Source organism: Crocuta crocuta, unplaced genomic scaffold (genome assembly GCF_008692635.1).
Source record: "Crocuta crocuta isolate KB4526 unplaced genomic scaffold, BGI_CrCroc_1.0 scaffold102, whole genome shotgun sequence".
NCBI classification, from domain to species: Eukaryota; Metazoa; Chordata; class Mammalia; order Carnivora; family Hyaenidae; genus Crocuta; species Crocuta crocuta.
Window position 1 is genome coordinate 11,918,630 of NW_027530019.1, and position 11,280 is coordinate 11,929,909.

Below are 11,280 nucleotides of genomic sequence, written 5' to 3' on the forward strand. Positions count from 1 at the left end.
ACTCTTTTAGGTTTTTTTTTTTTTTTAAATATTTATTTATTTTTGAAGGAGAAGCAGACAGAGCATGAGTGGAGGAGGGACAAAGACAGAGAGGGAGACACAGAATCCGAAGCAGGCTCCAGGCTCTGAGCTGTCCACACAGAGCCCAACACAGGGCTTGAACTCACAAACTGTAAGATCATGACCTCAGCTGAAGTCCAACACTTAACTGACTGAGCCGCTCAGACACCCTACAATTGGCTCTTTTAAAGAAGACCAGGAAAGACGACGGAGACAGGAGAAGGGAATGGAGACCAGGGAGACAAAATTAGGCCATGCTACAGGCTGGGTCTATTCTCTGTTACTTGCAGTGATCCTGGCAAACTACTTGTATTCCTTCTCATAAAGGGTCTCTAGACTTTTCAGGCTCCAAAAGGGCAGAGATTTTCATGGTTTTACTTTGTTCCTGCCTCTATCCTGATGCCCAGAACAGTGGCGGGTAGCAAGCATTCAGTAAGTATCATGTTACAAAAGAGGAAACCAAGTCCTGAAAGGTGGTTTGACTGGTCAAAGATGAGGTTACTTAGTCACAGGGCCAGGACCAGAAGCAAGTCTCCTGACCATGGTCACCAAGGAAATGCCTGCAGAGCTCTGGGATGAGGGGAGCTCACAACCTGCCATTTTCCTTCTCTACTTCCCACCATGTCTTGTCCCAGATCTCCCATGTGAGAGGGAGATGCCCTACCTTTCCCTACGGGCAAAGGCAGAATGTAAGTTTCCCCTCTAAGCCCCGCGGGGGGCAACAGAAATTCCCTGTAACAAGAAACATCACACTGGGAGAGAACAACAGCTCTAACAGGCAGTGCCTGTGCAGAGGTCGCCCCTGCCACACCTCCCCTACCGTAGCTGTAGCCCTTTGTTTGTTCTGGTGCCACCAAGCTGGTAGACCTTGGCGGTTTCCACAACACCCGTGATCTCGGCCACCTAAGTGAAAGGACAGAGGCGCCAGTTAAAAACAGACTCTTTCAAAGCTCTCCACACCACTCTCTCTGGCTGTACTGACCTAACTACAAAGAGTGACCCTGCACTGAGAGAAGCCCACAGTAGCCAGGCGTTCTGGGCATCTTCCTCAGGTTCAGAACTCAGCCAAGCACCAGGCACCCCACGCACGGAGCAAGTGCGCCAGGAAAGGAGACGGTTAGCCTGGCGGCACCCATTAGGAGCTTCCCCTCAGACTTAGTCCTTCCTTACTAAGGGGATATACTTGGGATTTCAGAGATCAGTGTTATCAATCAAACATGAAAACCATGGAGGTCAGTTTCTGTTTGTTAAGCTTTTTGGGACATGGCATGGCTGCTGGTCCTCAGAGAAGGAGGTAAACACATAATAAAACCATATAACCCAGGATAAATCAAACAAAAACAAAAAGAAAAAACATCAAACAGCTATGTTCTAGCCATCCAGATCACAGAGGCAGTGCCAGAACTCACAAAACCACCTCTATTACGTCAGAGGGTGGTTTTTCGTATTTTTGTTTTTAAACCTCAATATAATCCTATTTCAGAAGTCACTTGGTAGGTAACGTGGAAATTTTTCATTTATTTATTTTTCAAATGAACAAAGCTTCCAGATTATGTAATAACCGATGAATATTCCCTAAATGTTTCCCTTCTTGCTTTTATATGGAAGGGAAATAAATAAAATTATTCTGAATCCAAACCCCCCATCCTTGGGCTCCAAAGACCCTTCCTGGCAGTAGTTTGTGCAGGATCTCTGGTCACCTCAGATTGTCGTTATTCTATGGGCATCTCAATTAGAGTCTATTTTCCCATCAAATGGTAGCAGAAAAGTGACAGATCTGTGTCCCTCAGCAGCTCCTACTTCCGGTCGAGAATCTTTATATTTAAAACATGAACAACTGTCTAAGGAAAGAAACACTAACCCGGTAAACTGGTTTGCTGTTGTGGTTTCCAATGCCAATTCGTACAAAACATCCTGTGACCGTTTTAGCAAAGAAGGGCATGTGACACCAACGTTCCAGCTTATGCCGTGATAATCGAACCCGATTCAATTCCTCGGGTAAGGACACGGGTTGTGATTTGGGAGGGATCTCTTCTTTCCTGTGAGGAATAAAGGACACTGAGAAAAGTGTTCCTCATACAAACAGATCAAGACACATAGACACTACCAGCTTCTTAAAACTTGACCAAAGGTACACGTGATTAACCATAGAAGAAATAAATGAAGCAACAGCAAAGAGTGGTAACAGAATCCTGCTCCTAACGGGTACTGTGAGCTGTCTTCAATGACGCGGTCATTCCAGATAACCTATCAGAGTAAGAAAACAAATGAAGCTCCAAGACAATCTGAGGGTGACATGAAGTCAGTTCCTACCTGCCAGACCCAGACAAAATGTCCAGGGGTGCAGGCTAAGAGCCAAAAGCAGAAGGAGCATATTTTTGGGGAACTTAGCCCTGCAACTGAAGGTACTAAACCAAATCAAAGTTCACCATCCAAAAAAGGAGATTTTGGAAACTACACCTAAGCTTCTCCCCAAAGAACCCACCTATCCTGACTACTAGACCAAAATATACACAGCTTACTCCTCTTCTTCATCAGATGACGATGTCCTGGAGGAGCGGTCTGACTTTTCACTGGACTTGTCATCCTCTTCCTCTTCCTCGTCATCAGAGTACACCTCACTGGTTTTTAATGGCTGTTTTTTAGCGAGGAGCTCGGCTAAAAACAAAGGGGGAATGTTTACCCATGTTCTCTCAGTAAGAAACTGAACCATCTTTCATCCCTGAAAAAGAACTGGGACAATGGAGCCCCGTCGTCTGTGGACTGCACTGTGATTACTTGCGTTACAGAGGCAAGTTACATCATTCAGGCACCAAATGTCAAGCAAGCCGCAGTAGACAAAGGGGCTGGATGTTTGTTGCTAAGTGGGCAGAAAGCATTACCGACTCTACTGACAGGAGTCTGTTATTACACTCAAGACACTTGAAAATGGGCAAGAAAGACGGAGCAACATTTTATGAGGTCTTCATAGGGTCTTGGAGCAAAACTTTATTTTCAATATTAAGTACTATTTTCTAACAACCCAAAAGTCTGCACAGGGGAATGGCTGACTCACCGCTAGTACATCCACCCAAACAGACCACTATGCAGCTATATATTCAAAATATCTGAAAAACTTACAAGTCACAACAAAAAACTAAGAACTTGATAAAAAAATGGGGAAAAGGGGTGCTTGGGCGGCTCAGTGGGCTAAGCATCTAACTCTTGTTTTTGGCTTAGGTCATAATCTCACAGGTTGTGAGATTGAGCCCTGGGCACGGAGATTACTTGCGATTCTCTCTGCCCCACCCCCAGGTACATGCCCTAAACAAAACAAAACAAAAAATGGATAAAGGACTTGAACACTTTATCAAAAAAAGATACCCTTATGGCCAGTAAGTGCATGAAAAGATGCTCAACAGCACTAATCATTACAAAAATGCAAATCAAAACCAGAATGAAACACTTTATTTTTAATTTTTATTAAAAAATATTTTTTAAAATTTTTTGTTTTATTTATTTTTGAGAGACAGACTGAGTACCAGTGGAGAAGGAGGGGGGAGAGAGAAAGACAGACAGACAGACACACACACACAGAATCTGAAGCAAGCTCCACACCTGACACGGAGCTTGAACTCATGAGATGTGAGATCATGACCTGAGCTGAAGTCAGATGCTCAACCGACTGAGCCACCCAGGCAACAGCCCCCCCCAAGACTTTTTTTTTAAATGCTTTATTTTTGAGAAAGAGAGAGAGAGGGAGAGAAGGAGAGAACACACCAGCTGGGGAGGGGCAGAGAGAGGAAGACACAGAATTCGAAGCAGGCTCCCGGCTACGAGCTGTTAGCATGGAGCCCGACGTGAGGCTTGAACTCATGAACAGCGAGATTATGACCTGAGCTAAAATCAGACACTTAACCAACTGAGCCACCCATATGGGACAATTTGAGAATAAATAAGAACTGCAATGGACTGAAATACACAAAAGTATGTTCAAATCCGTAAGTGCACAAGGATATTTAAAATAGGCAAACAAACCTTACTGGTCACCTCTGGAAGTTGCTAAAGTACTATCTCAGTCTGTTGAAAACTAGTAAATAAAGGGGGAAAAAAATCAAGCATTTATTCTGCCTTTTCTATACAAAATGTACCTGATGATAACTAAATACCTGATGAGGAGTTTCACTTTACAGAGGTAAATGAAGAAAGAATGAAGAATGATAGATTAGCATATCACCATTTTGCAACTCATAATGAATTAAATGATCTAGGTAATAATTATCAATGGCTGCGGGGATAGAATGTATGACTATTTCCAATTCTTCACCCTTCTCTGTACCCATGCCCTGTACCATATGTCTCGGTAGTCCTCCCAGCTATTAATGATGGACTTGGCCATGTGACTTGCTTTGGCCAATGAAATATGCACAGACCTGACACTGTGCCTGCCAATTCCAAGTCTAAGGTCTTAAAAGGCATCTCATGTTTCTGCTTGCCCCTAATACATTTCTGCTATCACCAGGAGAAGAATGTGCCCTAGGTATCATTATCATGAGAAAAATGTGCCCAAGGTCAGAGGAAAAACAGAGATAGGCATAATAGACCTGGCCCCAACCTGCAGCCTGGAGACAACCTAGGCAAAACTGTATATGTGTATCAGGCAACCCTCTGCTCAACTGCAGATGCAGGGCAGGAACAAGTGAGTATTTACAAGTTTGGAATAGTCCTTCAATTCACATTATTGTGATAAAAGCTAAGTGATAGGGCTGGTAATATCACAAAATGAGAGCCAATCAGATATTGTGTGTCTCCTGATGGAAGTATACAGCACCACCTAAAACTTAGCCTTCCCCCCAAAAAATAGTAACGGAAACAGAACAAATCTGAATTTGTCCAATTTTCTAGCTCTAACTAGAAATTACAGGAAATTTAAGAGATTATAGAGCAACGCATTCAATACCACCAATGGGATGTACCTGGCATCTGAGAAACTATAGAACAAATGACCTAATTTCTTCAAAATAAGCTGCAAGGGGGAAAAAAGAGATGTACGGGAAAATCTATACAGATTAAGTGACTTCAGGGACATATTAACAAATCACAATGTGTGGATTTTGTTTCAGCTCCTGATTCAAACAACCAAATTCATATTAATGATATAACAACTAGAGAAATTAGAACACTGACTAGATAAATGATAATATTAACAGGGTCACTGTTACTATTTTTTACATGTGATAATGATATTATAGCTATGCTTAAAAGAAGAGAGTCTTTATCTTTTAAAGTCACATATAGAAATATTTACGGGTGAAATACAATGATGCTGTGATTTACATCAAAATCACCCAGTAAAAGAGGGGAATATAGATTTAACAAGATTGGTGATGAGTTGACTGTTGAGGCTGGATGATGGGTTTATGGAGGTTCATTATACTATTCTCTGTATGTGGTCAGAATTTTCCATAATAAAAAGCTAAAAAGGGGGGGTCCTAACAGGGGAAACGTAAAAGTGGGCACCAAAAAGTCAACTTGTACGAGAGACACAAAGTAGCCATTACAACATTTTCCCCACTGACCTGTTCTGTTCTTTCGTTTTTCTCGCTCTGCTTTTAGCTCCTCCATGGCTTGAGATTTCTTATCTAGTTTCTCATCCCGTTTGGAACGCCGTTCCTTGTTGTGGGATGTTACCTGGGAAGGGAAAAATATGTAGGATGGCTCTTTTTATTAACAGCCAATGACAACATTCTCTATAACTAATGATTAATCATTCAGTTTTCTAACGTGAATCTATATTGTCTCTAGAAAAGTAAACTTGCTTAAGGGGAGAGAGCATCCCCTAGTGGAAAAAGAGGATGAAGCAGTAAAGTCAGCCCCCTTCTTACTTGCCTGACAATCAGAAAACCCAAGAATTACAGGAATAAACACTTTCTGGAAGGACACCCTAGATCACAGCTAATATTTGCTGACACCGTCAACAGAGCTTTTTGTGATGAATGGAGACATGACTAACTTTCACAGCTACAATTATCATCAAGTTCAGGATGACATACACCTGAGTAAACATCATAACCAATCTGGCTACCTGGGACAGGCCGTTTATCAACTTTCCCTTAAGGGATGCCCACACAGCGGTGAGTTCCTTTTTCAAATGCAGACCCGAGTAAACAATTCCTGAGAAACTGAAGAGCAGAGCTAATGGTGAGATGATATGTCCAGAGATTAGTGAACCTATAAGATGAAGACTACATGTCTTGCACTAACTGAACAAGGCTGATTTATATAAAACCATTAAAAACAACACCACACACCTTTTACAAAAACATACACCTGCATGCATGCACGAGTGCACACATACACACTCAAAAACAGAGGTTTATTTTCTGGGTAACAAGGACCACTGAATTTCCTACCTGAGATTCTTGAATCTGTGTCAGCTTTTTCTTTTCCTGTTCCTCTTCTTGCTTTTTCTTTTTTTCTTTCTTTTCTTTCTTTTTGGCTGTTTTTAGTTTTTTCCTGATTTCAAATCTGATTAAAAGATATTTGTTTGTTTTTTAGGTGGCAATGAAATATTTACAAAAACTGATTTCTGTTAGATAGGAGAAAGAACTTCATAGGGGGAAGGAGTTAAACATTTTGGTTTCCTGCAAGAAAATTCCAATATTCCTTATAAGTACACCAAACACAGTTGAAAGCATTATGTTGGAATAGGCTTAAAATGAGAAAAAATATTCAGGATACTGTTGTATCCTGTTGGTATCCTGTTCTTCACCTTCACATAACAGTTGATTTCTGGATAAGTGTCATGATGTCCTATTAGAAACAGAATAAAGCCACAGAAAGCCATTGTCAAATTTTAAAGGTGTTCAGGTTGTATCTTAAAAACATCATTTTTGGGGCGCCTGGGTGGCTCAGTCAGTTAAGCGTCTGGCTTTAGCTCAGGTCATGATCTCACAGTTCGTGGGTTCGAGACCCACTTCAGGCTCTGTGCTGACAGCTAGCTCAGAGCCTGGAGCCTGTCTTTGGATTATATGTTTCCCTCTCTCTCTGACCCTTCCCTGCTCTCTCTCTCTCAGAAATAAATAAAACATTAAAAAAAATTAAAAACAAAACACCATTCTTGGGGCACATGGGTGGCTCAGTCAGTTGAGCATCTAATTTTGGCTTAGGTCATCATCTCACGGTTCGTGGGTTCAAGCTCCGTGTCAGGCTCTGTGTGGACAGCCTCAGAGCCTGGAGCCTGTCTTCGGATTCTGTGTCTCCCTCTTTCTCTGACCCCCCCCCCGCTCATGCTGTTTCTCTCTCAAAAATAAACAAAACATTAAAAAAAAAAACAAAAACGCACACCATTCTTGGGGTGCCTAGCTCGTTCAGTCAGCAGAGCATGAGACTCTTGATCTCTGGGTTGTAAATTTGAGCCCCATGTTGGGTATAGAGATTACTTAAAAATAAAATATTTAAACAAAAACAAAAGCAAGGTGCGCTTGGGTGGCTCAGTCAGTTGAGTGTCTGGCCCCTTTGGCTCAGGTCTGGTTCTCACAGTTCATGAGTTCAAGCCACACATCGTGCTCTGTGCTGACAGTGCAGAGGCTGCTTCGGATTCTGTCTCTCTCAAAAATAAATAACCTAAAAAATAACCTTAAAAGGGGGAGGGGCAAAAAACCCCCACCACTCTCCATTTTCTTCATTAGGAAAAATGTCTCACCACCACCACCTCCACACCAGCAAACATAATGAAATAAAAATACTATTGTCCTCAACAAATGGCAATTTAGACTCTTTCCTATAATGAAAATCAGGCTTTTATAAAACAAAACTATATTTTTGTGCATAAATTTAAGGAATATTATGGAAGGAATAAAGGAATATAAGAAACATTAAACCCTTTTCATAACTCTTTAAAATAACCCCATCAGGGGCGCCTGGTGGCTCAGCCGGTTGAGCGTCTGGCTTCAGCTCAAGTCATGATCTCACGGTTTGTGGTTTCGAGCCCTGCGTCGGGCTCTGTGCTGGCAGCTCAGAGCCTGGAGCCTGCTTTGGATTCTGTGTCCCCGCTCTGTGCCCCTCCCCTGCTCATGCTGTCTCTCTCTCTCAAAAATAAACAAAACATTAAAAAAAAATTAAAATAACCCCATCAATTTTTTAACTTAATTTTTAACACAGTACACAAATTTCTTTTGTTATGTCCTTTACATGCATAATTAAGGTTGTCAATGCACATTTATAATGTAATATAAGGGAGCACTGTTAATGAATTCACTGCTTAAGATTCTCTTTCTCTCTCCTTCTGCCCTTCCCCCACTCACACACCCTCACGCATGTGTGTGCACATTCTCTAAATAAACACTTTTTTTTAAAAAATATGAATGCATATCTTTTTTTTAATGTTTTATTTATTTCTAGGAGAGAGAGAGAGACAGCGGGAGCAGGGGAGGGTCAGAGAGAGAGGGAGTCACAGACTGAAACAGGCTCCAGGCTCTGAGCTGGCAGTCAGCACAGAGCCCGACGCGGGGCTCGACCCCCCGAACTGTGAGATCATGACCTAAGCGAAAGTCAGACACTTAAGCGACTAAGCCACCCAGGCGCCCCTCTCTAAATAAATACTAAAAAAAAAAAAGAGAGAGATGATGGGGTGGCCACCTTATTCAATTGGTAGAGAACATGACGCTTGATCTCAGGGTTGTGAGTTCAAGCCCCATGAGGAGGAAGAGGAGGGGAAGGAGGAGGGGGAGGAGGGGAGGAGTGAGGAGGAGGAAGAGGAGAAGGAGGAGGACAAAAAAGGAAGAAAGATTTCAAATCAGTAACTTAATCTGTCCCTTTAACAGAGTGGAAAAATAAGAGCAAACTAAATGTAAACCAAGCAGAAAAAAAGAATTAATAAAGATTAAGGAAGGGATTAATGAAACATGGAATTGGAATAGAACAGAGATAATCAATGAAACCAGAAGTTGGCTCTTTGAAAAGATCAGCAAAACTGATAAAACTTTGTCTAAACTGGCCAAGAAAAAATGACGGAAGATTCAAATTACTAAAATCAGGTATGAAAGAAGAGACAACACTATCATCTTTACAGAAATAAAAGAAAAATCATAAGGGAACTATGAACAACTGTATGGCAACAACAAAGTAGGTAATTTGGATAGAACGGGAAAAATCTCTAGAAAGCCAAAACTCATCAAAACTGATTCAAGAAAAAATAGAAAAATCTAGACAGACCTGTAATAAGAGATTGAAATAGTAATTTAAAAAATTCCCAGAAAGAAAAGCTTATGCCCACATGGTTTCCCTGGAGAATTCTCCCAAATATTTAAAAAAGAATTAACATCAATTCTTCACAAACTCTTTAAAAAAAAAAAAAAAGATGAGGAAACACTTCTCAAATTATTCTGAGGCCAGTATTCCCTGATACCAAAACCAGACAATGACAGTTATAAGAAAAGTATAGGTTAGTATCTCTTATGAATACTGACATAAAACTCAACGAAATAGCAAAGTGAATCCAGAAACATATAAAAACTATGACTAAGTAGGATTTATCCAAGATATGCAAGGTTGGTTCAACATAAGAAAATCAATCATTGTAATATATCTATTATTAATAGAATAAAGTACAAAAATCTCATGACTATCTCAACAGACCCAGAAAAAGTATTTGACAAAATCCAACAACCTGTCTTGTTAAAAACTCTCAACAAACTAGGAAAAGGAGGGAACTTCTTCAAATAGACAAAAGTCAGCTATGAAAAACACATGGCTAATGTAACAACGATGAAACACTGAATGTTTCCCTCCATAGATCAGGAACAAGACAAGAATGCTCTCACCCTTTCTACCCAATACACTAGAGGGGAAGAAAAAGAAATAAAAGGAATCCATATTGGAAAGGAAGAAATAAAATTTATCTTTTTAAATAAATTTTAATGCTTTATTATTTATTTTTGAGAGAGAGAGAGAGCGTGCACAGGTGAGGGGCAGAGAGACACACACAGAATCCAAAGCAGGTTCCAGGCTTGTAGCCATCAGCACAGAGCCTGACGCAGGGCTGGAACTCACAACTATGAGATCATGACCTGAAGCGAAGTTGGATCCTTAACCGACTGAGCCAGAGGCCCCCAAATTTTCTTTTTTATAGATTACATGATCTTATGTATAGAAAATCTTAAGGAATCTATCAAAAACTAATAAATGAGCTCAGCAAGGTTGGAAGGGTAGGTATCAATATACAACAATTAACTATTTCTATATGTTACAATGAGTAATCTGAAAATGAAACAATTCAATTTATAACAGCATCCAAAAGAACAAAATATTTAGGAATAAATTTAACAAGTGCTAGCCTTCTACACCAAAAACTGTAAAACAATGTTTAAAGAAATTAATATCTAAATAAGCAGAAAGATACCAGGTTCATGGATTGAAAGACTTAATATTGTTAGGATGGCAACATTCCCACATTTGATATACATACAGATTCGACACAATTTCTATCAAAACCCAACTGCTTTTTTTGCTTTTGGAGAAATGGACAGGCTGATACTACAATTCATCTGGAAATGTAAAGGGCCTCGCCCCATATAGCCAAAAACAATTTTGAAAAAGAAAAACAAAGTTGGAGGACTCACACTTTCCAAGTTAAAAACTGATTACAAAACTATGGCTACAGTCAACAAAACCATAGAAGACAGACATATGGATAAACAAAAAAAAAATGAGAGGTAACAAATAAACCTATATATCTAAGGACGACGGATTTTTGACATGTGTGTCAAGACTGTGGAAAGACCAGTCTCTTCAAGTGGTATTGAGACTAACTGGATGCCTACATGCCAAAGAATAAAGATGGATCCCTCCCTCACAACACACAGAAAGATGATGTCAAAATCGATCAATGACCTAAAACTCTAAGACTCTTGGGGTGCGTGGGTAGCTTAGTTGGTTGAGCTCTGATTTTGGCTCAGGTCGTGATCTCATAGTTCATGAGTTCAAACCTCACAATCAGGCTCTCTGTTGTCAGCACAGAACCTTTTATGCTACCTGCATACACCTTCAACAAAAATATTTTTAAAAGAAGCAGAGGATGGTATTTCACTACTGGTGCTGTTGGCTATAAAATGGGATGCTAATGGTGTTTACGTAAAAAGATCATTATTAAGATTAAATGAGATCCACAGAAAGACTTCTAGTAAGAAGTGAAAAGGAGAAAGTTTATGAGTTACATACAGTACTGCACTGTCATATAGC

The 11,280-nt window shown here is 40.4% G+C and overlaps 1 protein-coding gene across 1 annotated transcript in view; it reads right to left on the minus strand.

Moving 5' to 3' along the window:
- The window catches only part of RTF1 (RTF1 homolog, Paf1/RNA polymerase II complex component), a 48,497-nt gene that overhangs the window by 7,960 nt on the left and 29,257 nt on the right, over positions 1–11,280 (minus strand). Inside the window, exons 5-9 of the mRNA XM_077764632.1 lie at positions 6,453–6,567; positions 5,619–5,730; positions 2,583–2,718; positions 1,922–2,099; positions 881–963 (exon numbers count right to left, since the gene is read on the minus strand). Of these exons, the coding sequence (XP_077620758.1) occupies positions 881–963; positions 1,922–2,099; positions 2,583–2,718; positions 5,619–5,730; positions 6,453–6,567 (624 nt within the window). The remainder of the gene's footprint in view (positions 1–880; positions 964–1,921; positions 2,100–2,582; positions 2,719–5,618; positions 5,731–6,452; positions 6,568–11,280) is intronic.